Source organism: Caloenas nicobarica, chromosome 2 (genome assembly GCF_036013445.1).
Source record: "Caloenas nicobarica isolate bCalNic1 chromosome 2, bCalNic1.hap1, whole genome shotgun sequence".
Lineage (NCBI taxonomy): Eukaryota > Metazoa > Chordata > Aves > Columbiformes > Columbidae > Caloenas > Caloenas nicobarica.
This window is the reverse complement of record NC_088246.1, coordinates 112,355,268-112,375,852: the sequence shown is the minus strand read 5'-3', so window position 1 is coordinate 112,375,852 and position 20,585 is coordinate 112,355,268. Positions and strand designations below refer to the sequence as shown.

The window sequence follows — 20,585 nt, the reverse complement described above, 5'->3', positions numbered from 1 at the left end:
CCAAGACCTATTTCTTCCTCACTGTGTTAACCTCCTCCAAATAAAAAACACAGAATTGAGAATTCAGCCCCTGCACATATGGGCGTACTATACTTCTACTAATCCATGTGCTTTATTTAGACTGCAAATTCCTTGCAGCAGGGATTTTGTCTTCTTCCGTGTTTCATGCAGCAACATTTTTGTAATAACAACAGTGGCTTGCCACACAAGTTCCTGGCCTAAAGGTCAAAAAACAGATTTTAATTTGATACTGCACAGTCCTGACTCTCTCCTTTCTCTATTCATATTAAAAGTCTGGATGCTCTGTTGGAGTCTTTTGTCAACTGTCTGATTAGATTATTCCTTAATTCTTCTAGATTCAGCTCTAAACATTTTCCATAAAGTTATCAGAAAACAACATGGACTTGTTTCAGCAGCAGCCAAGAAGCAAAGTCTTTATTACTGAAGATACACTCATAAAACTAAATTTGATTAGTGATTTTTTTGCCTGGTTAAAGAGGGTGACCAACCAATCCTAAAACAAGAGAAGATCCTAAAGGCCTTGTGAAACAATGCCAAGTATTCCCTGTATGCTCTTTCAAAAATGTGGACATTTAATTTGCTTCTTCATTTACAATTATTTTTATAACCATAGATCTTCCAGGGCACCTCATTCCACTGATTATGCATTAATTCATTTATATTGCTTTCACTTGAATAAAATCATTATGACCTCAGTGACCTTATAAGTAACTGTACAAAAGTTTTACCATAATCCTTTGTGTCACAGCCCTGTAACCTCACCAGCTGAATTGCTTCATCACCCAGAGTAAATGCAATATAGTCCAACAAATCAACTTAACTCAAGAATTTATTGCCTTATTACTCAATTAAGAGGCACTAAATGCCTTTTTCTGTGACAAAGGCAGCAGGGAACCCCCAGCCACCCAATTCCTAGTTACAGTCACCACCTAACAAAACCCTCCAACTGGCAGACTTCAGAGGACTTTTTTTTTTTTTTTTTTTAACCAGCAAAACGGCGACTGCCAAAAACCTTGATATAGTTCCTGTATTTCTTTGCAAGACCCTAGCCTAGCTGGATGAGAACACATGGTTTACAGAGCTACTTTTTCAGCATTTAAAAACAGTGTAGAAACAAAGTCAGAGAGCTGCAATTCCAGCCAAGTAAATCCAAAGAAATTAAAACCAAACCAAAACATACTGTGGCGCTTACAGTAACAGTGTTGCTAATGCTTCTAAAGAAACCATGCTATTTGTTCACCATTTGACTAAATGCCTTGTCCATAATGCAGGGCATATTGCCTGGAATTGAAAGTGAACTTATGACTCTTCTCACTGAGTAAAATCAGTGACGAGTTCACCATAGCCCCTGTTTGTATCCAGGCAGGATGTCAGCTGGACACACCAAGCTAGGGTCTCTGTGTACAAGCCGGAGATACATCCAAGGACATTTTAACATCCCATTTATTCATGTGCTCAAAACATCCGAGGATTGACGGCTGTCGATTTCCGTTTCAGGTCAGCACTGTTTGGATCCGGATGCATACATGTTAGATGTTTACCGTGCCAATCCTCAGGCAGAATGGGTGATAAAACCAAAAGCAAGCTGAAGCAGAAGACAGCGGTGTACTGGACAAAAGCCAAATGGACAACAGCGATTCCTGTCATTTCAAGAAGCTCTTGGCAGAGACGAAACAAAATGGTAGCTACAGGATATCATTCCTTCGTACTGTACTGTCCAACTGCTGGTCACCACGTACTACTTCTGGTATGAGCATTATCACTCCAGCTTCTGGACCACCCGAAAATATCACATCAGTTACACTTTCATATGGGTTACAGTTGTGCTAGTTGGCCCAGGAGTTAAGGAGGACAGACCAAGGTACGGTGCACAGAAAACAACCTGTCTCATACAGAGTTGTTTGTTTCCTGAGCTGGTGTTAGAACATGAATTTTTTTTAAAGAATCCAGTAGCATCTGCGGATGCATGAAACACTACCAACCACAGCGTAACACACAAGCATCACAGAGATGTTCAAGAAGAGAAGGTATCTGTCAAGTGTGGAAGAGAGGAGCTCGACCTGCAGCAGTGCCAAGACATAGCTACATGACAGAATCAAACCCTTCTGCTGAAAGTAAACCTGTGCAGTGTGCATTACTGCAATATTTATGTCTCTCAGTCACACCTCATGAGTACCTGATGCTGGGGGAGGCATGAGGAAGAAATACTATATAGACAGCTAAACTATATATATATTATATATACTACTACCAGTCCTCCAAAATTGTCTGTCTGGATCATGTTGCTGTGTGCAATTGTAACACCACAGACCATTTTCTCCTTCCTTCCCCTGTGACATACACAAGCTTTGGGAGACAAATGCTTGGTGAGAAGGGGCATATTCCCCTGCCTCCATCTTCTACATGATACTCTCAGATTTAAATCTGTATAATGCCATAATGAGATATGTGTTAATGGTGCAACTTACAGCCATCATCTTTTTTTCTGAACATTATAGTTTCTTTATTTGTAACCTAATTCTTTTTCTTTTGTTTATTTTAGCTTTAATATGTAAGCAACTTTTATACTATTCAGCTGCATTGAGAAGAGAGATCTTTGTCTGGACCTTGTAAACTACAGCATGGAGAAGAAAAAGAGCTTCCAATGAGCAGAGGGATTTAATACTTTTATTTAGCATTTACACATTAAGGCCTTAAAACCTTAGCCAGACTAGGGCCAGTTGTGCTGGGGGGTTTACAAATACATAGCAAATTGCAGCTCCTTTTACAGATGGCATGCAGTCTATAGAAACACACAGGCCGACAAGAGAACAGGGGCTGCAACTGCCATGGGAATGCAGCACAGCAAATGTTAGACAGTATGTCTGGTTTGTAGCCAGTCCCAAGGGTGAGCATCATTCTTCACCTAATCCTCTGGTTTTAGGCTAAACTATATAGAACTAAAGCATGTTTGTTAAGAAGGGAAATCACAAGTCTCTGGAAAACTGCAGGTCTTTTTTCGTCATTGTCTTACACAAAAAATAGGAACTAATGCCTTCAACTGCACTGCAATGTCTCTGCCATTGGATGACAATACTGCAGAATTAATTCACCCACAGTCTGAGCAGTAGGTTTTGCTCCTGATTCAGACACACAGATGAGGCAGAAGCTGGTTCTCTGTTTACCAGGTAGCAATGTAAAAGCATTCTGAACCAAGTCCTCCAGGTGAACATGAAGTACATTGTCCTGCAGAGAAACCTGTAACTTGTGATGCTCTGCTGAAGCTGTGCAATAAGGATTTTCACATTCTGGAAACCCTACTTCTGGTTCAAAGTTACTTGTATTCTCCAGTAGTTAACTTTCATTGTTAGTGTTCAGTGAAATAAATCAACGTTGAATCAGTAATTTTACCAGCAACAATAATGTCTACAGAGGGGAGATCCCCTCTGTCTTTCTTACCTTCTTGAGATTAAAAAAAAAAAAAAATCATAAACAGTGACATTTTTAACTTTCCCATTTTTTTTCCCTTAACACTAATGGGTGCACAGTTGCAGCCAGGTTAAGACCAGGGCAGCTGTATTATAAAATACACTGCTTATTTTGGCAACTATTTATTTTAAGTATGTGAGAGAGAGTAGGGTCTGTGGTTTGTTCATTGGACTAAGCATAAACGTTTTGTCAAGTGCTTTGTTCCAGATTCCCTTTAGTTCCCTCTGTGGCAACGGACAACCCTTTCTACTATGCTGCCATCTTCTTTTAGCTGTAAAACAGGACTAGTACTTTCCTTATAAAGGTAACATGAAAACTAGTTGAGTTAAATTCGGGTCTCAGACGCAGCCAAACAATTCCCTGAGCAGAGCAGGAGTTATAAACATCCATTTAGGAAGGACAAACTCAGCAAAGGGATTTTATGTGCCAAGTGCATTGAATACGAAGAGTATCATGTAAATGCTAAGCATCATTGTATTTATAGCCAACGAAAGAGCTTTTATGACTATACAGAAAGCCTGAACGTTAACTAAAGAATTTGAAGTGTCGTAGCAAATGAGGTAACTTTCTACAGGACTCTCAGACAAATGCATTGACCTCCTCCGTCTTGCCCACTCACTTTACTCTGTGTTCTCAATGGCTGCACAACGGAAAGCACAGAGCACCCCTCTGCTCATGCTGTAACTTGCTCAGCATGTTCTGGACCCTGAAGTGAGGACATCATTAAAATTATTTCTGAAATAGATCTCATTTTATTCCGTACAGGATAGAAAGGGTCTTTGGAAGACTTTCACCTTTACCACTTTGCAACTTAGGAAAGCCAAATCTGATATAATGAAATCCATCCTGAGAATACTTGTTTTATAATTAAAGTTATAATTTTAGTATAAGACATGCATATTAGCAGATGGACTAGATTCTACATACAGTGCCCAGAGTACTACAGCATGGCCAAATACCTGCTGTCTCTGAAAAAAAATGGCAAAAATTCTTTTTTGATACAAATGGACCTAATGACCCATGTGTACTGTGGTTAAAGTTGTTACACATTAAGTTGTTTCGTGTTGTTCGTGTTGTGGTACACTAACTTGATTTAATATGCAGCAGACAAACTGAACCACCTGTATGACATTTTTGAATACGAGGTCTCAGCTTTAGGCCTTACATTTCAAAATGCTGGTGGAGGCACCTGGATTTTTGTTCCTCCTGACAGCAGTTGAAGTCAAAACCAAGTTATGAGAGGATTGCCACCTAACAGAAAGCAACACATGTGGAAAGCTACTAATAAGAAAGTGGTAGCAAGCAGGGAGAAACTTACTCAGTGAACTCCAAAGATGCCTCAGGCATTTATGTACTCCGTGGTTCTACAAAGGCAACATTTTGCATGTCAACACACAGAGAGTGTATTACAAGAAGCAGGTATTGCAAACAGACTGGAATGCTCTAACCTGTTGGTGCAGCTAATGTCATTAGAATGTGTGCATGTGTGCAAATGTGTCTGTGTCTATGTATAATATTAACTACCTCACCCTGCATTTTCCAGGAAAAATATTTTGGCTTAGAGGTTTAATATTGAAGACCTTCCTGTTACTCCTTTCACCTCTACGCCAGTGTCTTCCATTGATACAATGTTTCTCCTTCTAAGGGGCAAGATCTGGAAATTACCAAAAAAAATATATTAAAAGACATATTTCAGGATATGGATGAAATTTTATCCAAACCACGTTGCTTTAATTACTGCTTGTAATGCGACCCTGATGAGATCAGACTTTGACGTTAATAGATAACAAATACAAACATACCGTGGTTCAGTTTTTATTTTTCAATGGCTTTCCATTAATATGTGTCTTCTCTGGAAAATAATACAATGTCACTAATCAAAGCAAAATGTTTGTATGTACATTTCCCGTATGATCCTCATTATGTTATGTCTTTTGTTGAAATAAGCCCACACATAAATGTATTTGTACAGCAGAATGTGTCCATTGTATCGTATTCATGTCAAAAATAAAAACACTACCAACGACAAAAAAAAAAGCTTTCCAAATCTCAACATGTGGTTTTCAGATAGAAGCAGTGACAGAAATGGCAAAAAGCAGCAGTCAATCTGTCCTAAAAACAACTCTCTTGTTAAAGCACCTGAGCAGCTAGTCCTTGCTCAAGTGGAGCAGTTCTTTGCTCCAGGAGCTCTTCTTCTTGGACTACTTCAATGCAAGGTACAAAATGATACTGCTTGGAATCCTGCCTCATTGGAATAAATGACAAACTGGCTTTGGGATTTCATTTGAGCCAGTATTTTTTAAACCAGTATAATATACATAGAGCAAAACTGATTTTAGAATGAATTGTAAAAAAGTATAGTAAAAGCCAAACAAAATTATAAGAAGCAAACAAAAATACTGCTAGTTCAAAGAGAAAAAAAGGGGATGGAAGGGACTTGTAAAAAACTATGTTTATTACAGATGCATCTTCAAGTACGAGACATGGCTGTCACTGCTCAAGGATCCAGCCAGTTGCTGAATGGATGTCTTCACTTGAGTCAGATTGAGTGAGTGTCCCCAAACCTGGCTCAAGTGCAACTACTGGAAGCCTCATTTTAGAAACAGAGGCAGGCGCAGTAGAAAAAGGTGAAGATAGAACTGCTGACTGGCCTGTGGATTAGGAATTGCAGGGCATGAAAGGTGCTTCCCTGTGTCCTCCAAGAAATACTGTTTTCCCAAGAAAGATGCATTAGTTCTGATTGCCAAAATACATAGTTGTTCCCACGTCAACCCAAATCATTTTTTTTACCAACACAACATTTCATGTGCATCTCTGTGGTGTGGAGTTGCTGCTTGTCCTGCAGGTGATTCCATGAAAGCATGAACAGGAAAATAATCCTCCTAGACAATGTGGCTATAATGGGCATCAGAAGCACTGGATATCAAAGCAGAAGTAAAAGGGATCAGAGCTACCATATAAAGTATAATAAGAAAATTCTATTAATTAGACTGAATCCGAGACCTTCATAATTATGCCTTTAGTCTTGTGCTCCCTCTGCTGGACTCCATCCACTTGAACATGTCACTTCTTAACCTCTTTTTCTTCTAACTGAAATGCGCAGAAAACTCAACTACATGAAATAATGCACAGTTTATTGTAGTTTTATTATGTGGTTCAAAATTATTACCTTTTTATAAAACAACCAACACGTAATAAAATGAAATACTGTCATGTAATCAAACGAAAACATACTGTAAACACTGATTAACAAAAATTCCCCAAAGAAAAACACCCAATTAATGCCATTACCATTGTAGTAGAGGTATTTGTTGTTTAAAACCTTTATGTTAAAATGCAGACATAGAGCTTCTGACTATAAAAAAAATAAATGACCTGAGTTGGAAAACAACTAGAAAAATCAAAGAGATGCAGGCTCTCACCAATTCTTCTTTTCATTACGAAATGAGAATGAAAAATAACAGATCAACAAAAAAACCCTCTCTCAGACCAGACAGGCTTTGCTGCAGTTCAGTGCTCAGCCCCAGGGCAGGAATGAGGAAAGACTCCACGCAGGTCAAAAGCTCTGCTGAAGTCAAACAACTCTGCCTGTTGGCCCTTGGTCAACACAAGGTTCCTCAAACAGCCATGGAATGAGCTCTTGCTTGTGAGGCAGTTTTGCTTCACATCAGCTGAAAAACAAACATGAAATATGTTGAATCTATATCCAGTGAACTGAAACAATACAAAGATGCAGGTTATTCAACTGCTTCCCTTGCCTCCTAAACAAGGGAGAAAACCAACAGCTGAGGAGTAGCAAGTTCCCTCCACATTTGGATAATCTGGGACATCCCAGCATGGACAGTCACTGCTGCCTTCAAGAGTAAGCCTTGCACTGGGATAACTTGCGCAGAGTTTGCAGAAATAATTTGTCGAGATAAGAGAGGGGAAAAGAGAGGAGAAAGCCACTCTAGATAGGTGTCTTTCAAGTTCAGATTAGAACTGGGAGGGTACGAATCAACAGCTGAGCTGTACACAGCCATGGACTCCATTGGCAAACCAAAACATGAGGTTGGTAAAGAGCCCAACTCTTTTTTCCGTACAACCTGTGAAACAATTCATTTCACTTCTGCAGTATTCAACTAAACTGAAGAATTTCTCTCTTCGCTATTAAACCTAATCTTTACAGATAGAGCACAGAAAGAAAAACTAGTATCACATTACCCTACTACTAAAAAAAAAAAAAAAACATTCACAAGCAGCTGATAAACCACTTTGGTATGTGAGGAAGATCAAATATTAATCAAGATCTGGTTAATTAGCATGAATTCATTTTTCATGAAGCACCAAAACCTTGTCCAACAGAAGGCTCTATAACATTTCAAGCTATTATCACTAAAGCTTTCCAAATATTTAAAAGCTGAGTTTGCCCTTCAAGACCTCATCACTCTGTTTTCACACAAATCTGAGTATCTGAACTGATAAACTGTAACAGCTGTTTCAGAGACAAATGGATATGGGCATTTTTTGCTATGTTTAAAAGCATAAGATATTCAAATCCATATGAAGCCTACTCACTCTCAGTACTGATGTGTTCATTAAAAAGTGTGCCTGCAAAAAGGCCAAACTCATGATGTTCAAAATTCAATCCTCTTAATGAATACATTATCTTGGCTCAAATTATCAACTAATGAATTGTACAACTTAACTGAAAAGTTATGCGATTATATATTTTTTGGTGTTACTGGCTTTTTATACTACCATCGTAGTATGATTGACAGTTACTTCAGAAGGGAATTTACACAGAACAAGGGAAATAAATGTTCATCTGCAGCAGCTTGACTTCTGCCTGCACAACCCCTGACATGAAATATTGGCAAAAATAAATCAGAGAAGAGCACTACAGAAGCCTTACTTAGACAAATGTGAGGGAAAGCCTTAGTATCAATTTGACCGCAAGAGAACTGCACCTCAGCATACACAGACAGGGATGCTGTGAAGTCTGAGAGAGACCGTGAAAGACAAACCATGCAGAGGAAATCCTTCTGAGGAGCTAAGGAGCAGGTTTGTGTAGGAAAGTGGCAGGAGTTGAGTCGATCTTGCCAACACACTCAACAGCTCAACACAGTCCTCCACAAAGACAGTACACACACTAATATGCTGTGACCCCAGCGACGATGTGGAAAATGGTAACTATGATTAATAACTCAGTCATTGATGAGTTTTGATGCCTTGATGAATCAGGGCAAGAGAGCGAGCAAGGGAGCAAGGAGGAGGAGGGAGAGAGCGCATGTGTTAAGAGTCATTTTTATGACAAAGCAAGAGTGGGAGGGAGAGAAGGGAAGAGAAATATTATTGTACCTACCAGGATAGCCTCCAACATAAATGGGATTGTTTGTATCTGCAGATGTTGACTGGATATAGGGATTATCAGTTTGAACCAAATTCCCATCAATTATCAGCGAAATGTGATGTTTGCTTTTGTTTGCTTGAAGCTTGTGCCATTTTCCATCACACAAACTATTTGTGCCTCTTGGTTCATATGTAGCTGTTATTCTGCCAGCTCCATTGTTGACATGGAATAAAACCTGTATAAACAGCCAGATGCCAATAAAGATATAAAGTAAGAATACATGAACTAATTTGCCTAGATAAAAGCACAATCACGCTGGCGCAGAGATTTCCGTTTTAATAAACGTTTGATAATTATGCAAAGCTAATGTTTACTTTGATAGATAGAGTGTGTCCTTATTGAAGTATCTTTAAAATCTAAAAGACTTAGATCTATCCATGCAGCAGCGCATTGAGTTAGCTTGGTGCGCTTCACTTGGGCTTTCAATGTTTTTTACAAATACAAATCATTTTCTCAGAGAAGCTGAGACTTCAGATCCGAAAGAAGATCCACTGTATCTAACTGAAGAAAAGGAGAATGGACTGAAAGCACTTGTCATTACTAATATGTGTACTGATTTATTTCATGTATTTATTTTTCAAAGCAGTAGACGTTTCCTCAACTCTGTGGTGAGGATTAATATGTAAATATTGACTAAGAATGCAGGTCCCGCAGTAACAGTGATATTTAACGCTGTCTCTAGCTAGGAAGCTTTGAATAAAAAATGAGCTGTTTCTCAGAAAAGGAAATACTTAAGAGCAATCAAGTATACATTTTTTATGCAGGAGATGAATAGATAACTATGTATTGATTGTTAAAAGGTTTATGGAGCATAATGGCCAGTAGAAGTAGATAGTGAGTTAATTGCTTATGAATATTGAGGAAGAAATTACAAAACATGGTGCTTTGTACATGCAATAATACGTTTATCAAGGGCAAGTGTAGCTCTATGGCAGAAAAAAAAGTATTAAGCTACAACAAAGGTACATATTTGGTCTACCATGCAAGGTATGTGTTAAAGGAGGTCACGGTAGCTGCACACTAACATAAATTACACTAATTAACAAGGCAAAAAGTTCCAGCGACTTCTGCTAATCTCACATTTTATCATATGATGACAATGAGAAACCTTGAGACTGAAAGTCTGTCCTATTTTAGTTCTGTGGGGATTTGGTTTGGACATTTTGCTTCCACCCCATTTCACTTGTGTCTATTTAGTGCCACCCAGCAGTTCGAGCCTCCCAGCTGTAAGCAACCCTGGTGAAATGAGCGTGCCAGCACAGGGCAGCCTACCTTGCCATTTACGATCTCCAGTCCGATGGCATCAACCTTAGCACTGCTGACCCCCAGGAGAACGCCCTGCACCGCTGTCGTACGAAACTCCAGCGTGATGTTCACATCAGATCGGACTTTGTAACCTTCTTTGACTGAAAAGAAGTTATGAGTTTCTAATAGAAGACTTGTAACCCACAGTACAAAGTAGAATACATACATTGTCATTAAAAGGCCTAAAAAGTTTGTTAATTACTCTGCCAGGATACGACCTTATGGAATCTCTGAAAAGCAAGTTTTTCAAAGTCATTCCCAAATAAGTTTTCTTTCATTTAGTTATATTTAATACATTCTATCTTATTTGTAAGAAACTATAAAGAGCACATATTAATGTAATCCTTCATGTTACTTAACAAGCACGCTACGTCTTCTGTCTCCACACCATTTAGCAGATGTTAACGTCACGAACATGGATATTCTTAGCTGAAGAAAGAGGTAGTTCATTTCTTTCTCAGTGCTAGAATCATTAGCTCTTTCATTTCTGGAAGACGGACTTTTGCAGAAATGCTCACTTTGGGATGTATGGAGTAAAGAGACCCAAGTTAGAAATATATATGTAGGGCATGCACCCTTTGTGTGAGGAGTCAATTAATTACACTAAGTTCCAGAAAGACCTAACAAGAGTATGTTTTCATTAATATTAATTCAGTAAGGTACTGCTTTCATTTAATGACACTTACCAAGAGCAGCAAAGCCACTCCCATCGAAGAAAGTACCTTCTTGCACTGTTACGTAGCATTTATTCACAGCAAAGATGGACACAGGGCTATCGTTGTCCAATTGCTTGCTGTTAATTGTCATGTTACCAATGCAGGCAGGAATACTGTGAGTCACCTAAACATAATGAAATAGAAAGAGTTAATCTGTAATACAAACTGCTGCAATGCTCTCTCAGTGACAGACTTGATGTTATTGTAAATAAAAACATCCTCTGAACAAAACACAGCAGAATCTAAAATAATTACATTTGTTATTATTACATATACTTACATAAGGTTACAAATGTACATGTCTTAAGAGTCAAAACAAATATTGTTCAGAAACACAGTATTCACTCCCTGTAATATATAGAAAGAATTGCATTTGCCTGAAAATGAGCAGGGATATCTCCCCCAACAGTTAAAGACATTCCAAACACGCTTCAGCAAATTAACAAGTAAATCAAGATTTTGTAAGACATTTTGCAAGTATAGATCAGAGCCAAAGTTTCATTAGAATTAGTCACTACTACTATTTTCAAAAATTGCAGATTGAAAGTATTAAAGTATTTGTTAGTCCCCTTATCCAATTAAAAAGCATGGGTGCAGAAAGTACACCCAGGAATTGAGAAATATTGTTATCATCACCAGAATCCTCCCTGTGATAACGTGCTGCACAAGGAGGAAAGTGACAAAAACCTACTCTCTAAAACCATGTGCAAAAAGTATGTGGTAATCTCAGACAGCTAAACCAAGTCTTTCAGAGGTATTTAAGGCACCTGATCTCTATTTAAATACAATAGAATTTAGGTACCAAAATGTCTGAAATTCTAGGTCATATTTTTATCTTATATTATGAAACACATGAAATTATATTCTTTATCCATTTTTAACAGTGAGATTGATAGGAAAAACAGCTATTAAGGACCATTACCAAAACACAAGGAAACAAACTGTAGCTAGAGTTGCTGAGCCACAGAAATCTGGGAAGATTTATCTGGTAAAGGGTCATTACTTTCATTGTTGTTTCTTTCCCTAAGTACTACTGTTTTGCCAGTCAGAGACAGGATACTGAATTAGATGGGTTTGATATAGTGTACTCATTCTTGTTTTGCAAAATGTCAGAGACACCCCACCACCCCAAACCTTCTTACATTCCCAAGATTCTTCGGCACGTAGTCTAAGGGAAGCCCCCCCAGATAGAGCTTCCCCTCCACATCTAAAGTGCTGCCATCTCCCAGAGCACTGACTGCTGCTGATTCCTGTGCATCCACAATGATTATACCTTTTCTTTTAACATATTCCGTCTTTATCTAGAAAAAATGAGAGCATGCAAACATGAATCAATCAGTAAGCTGAACCAGTTGCCTAGTCATCATCTGCCACAGAAGTAAGCAAGACAGTTTTTAGCAGCTAAATTGCTTTGACATCCTATACTGAGGCATCCTCGTGAAATCCATTGTGAGGCTGAGGACCTTTCAGAGGGCAACTGAGCAGCTAAACTGCCTCCTTGTCTCCCCAAGGGATCACAATGATTGCATGTTGTCCTGTGCAAGTTTTTCAGTGTCTTAACAATCATCATTTAAAACCACTAGTTTATTGCCTTAGGATACGAGCACGTCACTGAATTTGAAGCGGAGAGTACTATGCTGCACTTCTGCAATTATTGTGCTGCCCACCAGCTGAGCCATTGTAGCTCTCTGAAGTGCACACTCCTACGCTGTAATTTGATGATGGGCAGCACTCAATTTGCTCTCACCAAAAAGCTTTCCAGTTCTGTGCATCTTGTTCATTCGCCTCCCTATGCCTTCCTTGCACTAAAGCAATTACTCACATGCAGATGAGGGACTGTATTTTAAGTCAGCCAGCCATTTATTCTTCCCTGGTTACTTTTAGCCCCACTCAGAATCCTGACCAGGTTCAACATGAGGTTTCATGGACATTTGGATTGGTAAGAGGATAAAGTGGCACACCAGGATGATACGAGCAAACAGCAGAGAATGAAAAGAAATCCAGAAATTTGGCAGAAACACATATTAGCTTAAATTGATTGTAGAGCTGCTGTAATAATCACTCCCAGCTGTGAAGACAAGTGACTCAGCCTTAATCTCTGAAAAAAGGTTCAAGCTCATGTTTTTATGTCCTGGGTACTAAAGGTAGGTCAGCTCTCATATGGAATCTGTTCATCTCTTAAAAAGTGGAAAGTGTGAGTTTTACATGAGTATATTTAATTTTAAATATGCAGCTATAAATCACAAGAGTGTTCTTCCTTTCAAGGTAGGCAGCAGAGCTTAACTGTGATATCTCTCACTGACAGAAGTTCACATTTGCCATCTTTATGTTAGTTTTTTCTGTTTTTTCTTATGCTGATTATATATGAAAAGCAAAAATAACACTCTGCTGATTCTCAAGGTGCCTAAGAGAGGTGGCAGCTTTGAGTCAATCACTTTGTCCCACAGAAACCACTTTCTGGAGTTAAGGCTCCGCATATGGACAAAGGAAAGGAAGCGTAGCAGGATGAATGTTGTCATCCTCACCTGCCTTAAGGAAAAGTAATGTGGTCAGAGTTGTTTTTAAAACTCTCGCAGACATCACTGTCATTTCCTGCAAAAAGGGACAGAGCCGGCAGCAGGTAGGTTGCTCAGAGGAACTGAGCCAGCAGAGGCTGACCCAGGGCCTGGATACAGAAGAGCCTCAATGCTACGTGATACCTGAAAGCTGTAGCCATAATTCCTCCTCAAACTCTCCTTATGCCAAATCCTCTTCCTCCAGTCTCCATTCTCTGCAAATGTCTACCTTTCTCATGTTACATCAACCAAGGAAAGGAAAGAGAGTGCTTCCTTGTTAGCACTAGCTGCTAGGACATGCTCAGGTATTAAGCAGTAAGTGGGAGAAAGGAGAAACTGTGCACCCAACAAATCTTTTTCACCCTGTCACACACTCACTTGCAGGTCTTTGGTGACATAGTGCAAAGACCTCTGTGGAAAAAGTCAGAGCTTCCAGACCTCTCTGCTGGGTTCTTCTCTAGTGAAGATGACTGTTATTACATAGTTGGTGAACAATTTTCTCTCTAAATAATCTGACATAATTGACAGTAATTGGATGCTGGAATAGATGCATAATTAATAAGAATGTAAAAAGGAAATAACTATACTCAAACACAAGTTATCTGAATGGTTTCATGATTTCGTTAAAACCTATTCGCCTTTGCGACACAGAAAAGTGTACAGGGAAGGCAGGGAAAAACCACCCCAGTAACTCCAAGGAAGAGAAAACGGAGTACAAGATTGGTGACTACTTACCGTATGCCATTTTCCATCACTGATAACAGCAGGGTGAAAAGCCACTGCTTTCCCTTTGCCTAGATCAAATGAGAAATAGAGCTGTCCCCCGTGGAGCTGCAGGGCTGCATAATCAACCTGGTTCTGGTGAGCCATGTAGTAAATCAGGCCACTGGAGGCAAAGGTTCTGAGATTCAGCTGGACAGAAAGTCTAGACAATAAAAATTCTGTGTTACTGAAAGACATTTCCTCTGCATCGATGAAAAGCTTTTCTGGAGACAGAGGGCACCCTCAACTAATTTATTATGATGAAAGGAAATTTATTATTACAAAGGCCAGAAAAGCAGATTTTGCATTGATTCTAAGCAAGCATATGTATTTCATAACAGAAATCAGTGCTGTACCTGTCACAGACAGAAAAAGTGATCATCACAGAGTGAGCTGGGCTTTAAGAGGGACAGGCCCAGCTGTTTGTGACTGCAAGCTTGCCTGTTGCCCCAAGAAAGGAATGAATTCCAGGATAATGTGATGGCATCCATGACTATTAGCCAGGCTTGCTGGGATATAATGGGCAGACTGAGAACACAGGGAGGCTTAAAAGGTAGAAGAGCTGACTGAGCTATTTGTTACGGAGACAGTAGGCTCAGACTACACAGCACCAATCCTCTGCAATGTCCTTATGTTCAAGAGTTACAACTGAAGGGCTAGAAGCAAAAAAAAGGCTCTTTTCTCAATGCCTGCAGAGGCTTCCTGAGTTGAAAGAAGCATAAGCAAGTGGCTTGTAGGTTGTGTTTTGGAGTCCTTGTCGAGAGCCTCTCAAAGAAATAAGAGTGGCAGAGAGGCTATCACAGACTCAATGGCATGATTCTTCTCAGTAGTTTTAGCTGCTTTGGTGACCTGGGGAGTGAAGCAGACATGGAAGATGCAATTGCAGAAAATCCAGAGGAGAGGGCAAGATGTTATCTGCATCAGTCAAAGGAGCAGGGGCCAGCTGAACTCTGTATGTGATACTTTCTTCCATGAGGAACCACAGAAATTTGAAGCAAGGGCCATGTTCAAAGCTGGTAATGCAGTGATCTTTCATGAAAATCATAACTGCGCCTCTTGTAGCTCAATACAAGATAACACACTGTGTGGATATACTCACTTCTTCCTAACTGCAGACTGATTGAAGAGCAGTGTCAAGTGGCTGCCTTTGGCAAGTCCAAACTGATGGGCACCTTGAAGATGATCAGACAGCTCAACTTTTGCACAAACTACCTGTTAATGAAAGGACTTTATTAAAAATAATAGTATCGGGTGCTGAACAGCAAGTGCTGAATGGCAGTGTGCCTATGAGAACTTTGTAAGGAACGAACTGCACTACCAGATAAACACAAAGTATACAGCAACATCAATGAGCTAAACTCCAATCATTCTGAGCTATCTTCAGGATCAAAAAGAACTAGTTCTAATGATTAAGCTATGTCTCATGGACAGCACTGGTCTTTTCTACTGAAAAATTCTTGTAGTTTGAGCAGTATTCATCCACCATTCATCTTAATTGATAGCCCCTTTGATAACAAATGCTGGAAGACAGAGTACAATTCCAGTGTGAAAATCTTATGGACTTGGTAGAAATACCTTCCCGTTTAGTGAGGACACACATTTTTGTTGTGATTTGGAGGATGGAGAGCTGAATAACAGAGTATGAGCCAAAGCTATACTTCAGCCCCAAGAAGGACAGCTTATACGTTTTTATAGCCACAGTTGTATGAAATGTATAAAATCCTGCTTTCTCTTGCCACAGAAAAATGATTTCAGGATGCTTTGGAAACACTTCATTATAAAGACGTGCAGCTGCAGGAGGAGAGAAGTGATGCTGCCTTCTCTCTGGGGAACAGGGACTGTGTGAGAGGAAACAGGTGCCGTGCAAGCTGCATTCAGACACTGTGCGTCTCTGGAATGGCTTGTGCCTCTTTGACGCAGAGCAGGGACTGCCTGTGTGTGTGACCAGGAAAACGTGAATGCACAGCAAACGCAAATCTCAGCACAGAGCCACTTTGGCAGAAACACGCTTGAGATAATAGTTACTGTCAAGTCCTTCTGCTGAGGGATTATCACTCTGCTTTTACTTTTTTTTTTTTTTTAAGTCTTGCTGCCTAAACAATGATAAACCTAACCACATTTCCCTTCCAAAAGGCCAACAGGCTGCTACAAAGGTTTGTATCAGTTGTTCTGTAAGAAATAATAATTTCAAATCCACATGCATTGAACCATGCCATGCCACAGAAGAAGCAAATATACACAGTCCATGCTTTGAAAACTCCACAAAGCTGAAATGCATCTTGCTGTTGAACATTTTCCTAGAAGAGGCAAAAGAGCTTTGCTGCAATACATACCTTTTTTGTATCTGTAAGAGGCCTCAGGGGAACTGGTAAAGCCTGAAGTTCAGGTTGAATCTCCAGGTCTTCTGGCTGTATAGCTGGTTTAGGCTTCTCTGACAAAAAGCAGCTGTCCATATCCACATGTTCATACTTCATGGAAGTGGTGAAATACAAAAGCCTGTGTTTTAAAAACCCTATATTTTAAGAGGTGAAATGCCAAATCCTTACATTTCCAAAGCAGAAGGAGAGTCTTCTGCCGGGTCTTTCACTAGTAACAGGAGAAAGGGAAAGAAGTGGCATGCTAGGACAAAAAGATTGAGAAGTGGCACATAATCTGTCCACAGAACAATATTAATAGACAAGATTCTTGGGAAACCATTCTGTTTGTGAATGCAGATGAAATTACAGTAGAGAAAGTTGCATTTTGTGCAGCGTCTCTATAGACATTGAAGACATTACTAACGTTATTTGGAAATTTAGCTGGTAATGCCCATTTTCTGCCCGTTGTAATACCCAGATCATCACCATCATGCTTGTCTTATGTTAAAAACCAGGCAAATGCACAATGTCATAAACGGGATTACATGCTACAATTAATAATACTATACACTGTTTCCCAAGACAGGGCAGTTATCCCTCAACTTACTCCTTGTTAAAAATAAGATTGCTGATACAGCCATGGAAGGATCCAGCCATTTTTAGCCCTAAAATGCCCTCTCCTGCTGGAATGCCACCAGCATAGAAATTGGAAATATTCATGGGGCTCATTTCTGCTGATGAACCAAGCCTCAGTTCTGCAGGGTTACTTTCATCCACCTGTACAGTTATGATCCTGAAAAAGATAAGGTAGGGAAAACATTCAACAAGAACCTTAGACATTCATTTTCAAATGAAAAGCATTCTATTCAGGCTCAAAAATGTCCTGTTCTAAGAAATAAAGATTCCATCACTTTGATAATCCTTTCAAAGTCTTAAAACTAGAAGACTTTCTTCTTTAAATAATTTTTAACATGCAGAGTTTTGTCAAATATCTTTCTTAATTATTTTGATAGGTATCTTTCCAAATTATTTTGATAGCTGTATTTTTTTCTAATACTATTTAGTATACTTTACTGAAGCAGTCCAAGCTCTCTACAGATTTAGAGAGCTTTTAACTGCAATTTCATCAGTGGCTATATGCCGTGTACAATTACCATGTAAATCAGAACACTTCCATTAATAGCAAAAAAACAGAACCCTGATTGTTCCACCTAATGAGCTAGCAAAGGCAGATCCTCAGAGAGCGCAGTGAACTGACAACAGCATACAATAACTAAACAGGTAGTACTGTTCACAGTTGTATGTACCTCTTATTCCGGATTAGGATGACCGAGTGTTCTTGTCCATCACTGTATGTTCCATTAGCAGCCTGAAGAATTACTTTTCTAGTACTTGCTCTATCTCCAGTATTAACGTGCACAGCAAGATGACCATCAATCAGCATGATGGAAAAGAAGGGCTGTGGATTTAATCAGAAGATTAATTTTTAACTATAACTCAATTTCCTGGCACTCATTCAGTGTTTAAATAGAACATACTTTGGAAAAAATTTACCTCCAGCTTAGTTGTAAACAAACTTTTAAATGAAACTCAAAGACTAGTAGGCATGGATTGGTACATCTGAGTGTAAAGCCTTCTAACAGAAAACATGAAAGCTGGAAATTTCTCTGGTCATGATAAAAATTCAGGTTAAAATGCAGGAGGTTTTTTATACAACCCTCCTACCCCCCAACCCCTCCCCTTAGAAGAAGGAACTAAGAAGGCACAGGCATTCCTACTAAGACTTTGTCCTTGGACTCCAGGAGCTCCAAAACAGTCCACCAGATTGCAGATGGCTGTTCATCTCAAATCTTTCAATAACTACTGTTGACTAACAGGGTGGAAAGTGATACTCAGTGTATTTCATGCGCAGTTTAACTCCTTGTTGCAAAAGCATTCTGGGTCCCAGCAACCACAACAGGTCTCTGCTAAGTGATCCTTCACCTCTTCTCTGTTACAATGAATATCCTCTGTCCTGTTCCCCACCTAGCCTCTGTATTTGGGCCTTCCTAAGCCAAATAAACTTTTATTTCTCACTCCTTGCAAGTTACAGTCATAAAAACCTAACTTGATATTACAAAATAAAAATGGCAAAACCAAAACAAACCAAAAAATCTTTGTTTTCAGTACTTGCCAAATGTGCTTGTCTACGTCGTCGCTTTTTCAGTCCCCTGCTGAGTCCGGCAAGGATGATGCCACTGCTGTTCTTTGTAGCAAAAGTTGCCATCAGTTCTGACTCTGGACTTAAGGACTTAGGTACCAACTCAATATATCCGTTGTTCAAGATGTTCACAGTACGAATAGGCTATTTTATGAGGAAGAGAAATAATTACTGACTTTGTCCCTACATAGTGCCCAGTAAGGTTAAAAAAATGAATTCAAGTATAAATTAGATTATTTTAGATTTTTTTCAAGATAAACCCATTTATATTCATTCACAAACATTGCTATTCATTGTTCAACAACAATAAAGATGAGGTCGCAAAACCTGAAAGTCTCCTACCTCCAATACACAGCCTTTTCTTACTCCATACGAATTTCTAAGCAAGTCAAAGGTTGAACGGGATATTTCCAGATTCTTGATGCATCCCACATACATTCTACTACTAAGACCTTTCCTGAAACACAAAACAAGGCTTTTTTTCCAAGGAGTAGTATTTGGAATCTCCTGAGAGAAAAGATTAAGTTCTGTCCAGTAAGAAAAAAGAAAGATCTGTTTTAAAGAATGCAGTCAGCCCAGTGTAAGTGAAAACAGGGGTAATTTAGGTTTTGCTCGTAGCGGATATTAATTCTTATCTTAAAAAGAGTCAGACAACATTGTACCCAAATGGAAACATAAAGGTGTGTAATAGTGTGTTGCCAGGCCGGGTCATTTTCCAATACTTTAAGGTGAATCTTCAGCTGAAATGAAATGGCTTTTGTGTGAGAGGGTAACTGTAGCTCTCTACTACAATTCTTTTTCATTTCTTAAGTCTGGAGGATGCCTAATTTGGTTCCAGGCTTCAGTCAGAGAAATCTAAGGCTGTCCTGTCGTAATCCCTTACAGGCTGCTATGCCAGCTAAGATTAAGAAGTCTGCACCTTTGCAATAACTGCACAAATATTGTCTAAAATTTACCTTATTGTCAAGAGCATGCAATTTAATTACATTTTCTTTTGCCATGTTCATCCTTTCAGACTGAAGCCACTGGAAGAAATGTGACTTTACAAGTCCAGCAGGGATGTGCAATACAGAAAGTACAAACTAGAGACATGCTTTAAAATACATATTTGTGATGGTTTTTTTTTGATCTGCTCTCAAAATTTTTTGGCCTCTGTTCCATGTTTCAAAATTGAATTACAAGAATTCCTTTCCGAAGCAGAACTCCTGTCCTGCAGCGCAGTTTTGCCTATAAATGCCAGCTGGAAAACACAAGGCTCGCACAGGTAGAGATCAAAGAAGCATCGTTCCGGGCAGCAGCGCTGAATGCTTTCCCATAGTCTGACACAAAGAGCAGGCAGCTGCTGTGGCAGCTGCAGTCGTGGAAATCATCCACAGAGGGGAAAAACAGCAGCTTGCCTCTGATCTGAACTGCAGCGTCAGACCTACCACTGAAAAGCACCAGATTAGAGTTTGAAGGCAGAGGACAGACAATTCTCTGGTATTCATGGCCATAAACAAGACTTCAGACTTCACCGATTTTCACTGATTTCAGTGGAGACAGAGTTTGTTAAAGTCTTTCCCTCTAGAGAGTCTTAGCAAAGGGGGAAAAGCAAGAGGACACTTTACCTCACAGTCCTCGATCTTGGCAGCCCACCAATGAAAATTGGGTCCTTATCAGAGCGGTTCAGGTCTGAGGCAACCCCAGGAGATTCTCCTTGCTTGGTTTCTTTATAATTAAGGTTATATGCATCCATGACTGCCAAAATTCCTGCAAAGAAAAAAGTAAAGATCTGGAGAAGGACACAAATACACATTCTTTCATTTTGGC

General features: G+C 39.4%; 2 protein-coding genes across 4 annotated transcripts in view; one reads left to right on the top strand and one right to left on the bottom strand.

The window, feature by feature from the left end:
* Nucleotides 1-5,498, top strand: part of ARHGAP28 (Rho GTPase activating protein 28) — a 76,720-nt gene extending 71,222 nt beyond the window's left edge. For 2 of the 3 annotated variants that reach the window (XM_065629500.1, XM_065629499.1), the window contains one exon: nucleotides 1,519-5,498. In XM_065629500.1, coding sequence (XP_065485572.1) covers nucleotides 1,519-1,774 — 256 coding nt within the window. In that variant the 3' untranslated portion in view covers nucleotides 1,775-5,498. The remainder of the gene's footprint in view (nucleotides 1-1,518) is intronic. The other variant, XM_065629501.1, reaches the window with a different exon arrangement.
* A 1,475-nt stretch (nucleotides 5,499-6,973) lies between these two features.
* Nucleotides 6,974-20,585, bottom strand: part of LAMA1 (laminin subunit alpha 1) — a 104,354-nt gene continuing 90,742 nt past the window's right edge. The window contains exons 51-63 of the mRNA XM_065627943.1: nucleotides 20,384-20,525; nucleotides 19,119-19,233; nucleotides 18,750-18,920; nucleotides 17,884-18,035; nucleotides 17,184-17,369; nucleotides 16,553-16,715; nucleotides 15,319-15,431; nucleotides 14,193-14,382; nucleotides 12,045-12,203; nucleotides 10,873-11,026; nucleotides 10,154-10,287; nucleotides 8,834-9,056; nucleotides 6,974-7,160 (exon numbers count right to left, since the gene is read on the bottom strand). Of these exons, the coding sequence (XP_065484015.1) occupies nucleotides 7,000-7,160; nucleotides 8,834-9,056; nucleotides 10,154-10,287; nucleotides 10,873-11,026; nucleotides 12,045-12,203; nucleotides 14,193-14,382; nucleotides 15,319-15,431; nucleotides 16,553-16,715; nucleotides 17,184-17,369; nucleotides 17,884-18,035; nucleotides 18,750-18,920; nucleotides 19,119-19,233; nucleotides 20,384-20,525 (2,063 nt within the window). The 3' untranslated portion in view covers nucleotides 6,974-6,999. The remainder of the gene's footprint in view (nucleotides 7,161-8,833; nucleotides 9,057-10,153; nucleotides 10,288-10,872; nucleotides 11,027-12,044; nucleotides 12,204-14,192; nucleotides 14,383-15,318; nucleotides 15,432-16,552; nucleotides 16,716-17,183; nucleotides 17,370-17,883; nucleotides 18,036-18,749; nucleotides 18,921-19,118; nucleotides 19,234-20,383; nucleotides 20,526-20,585) is intronic.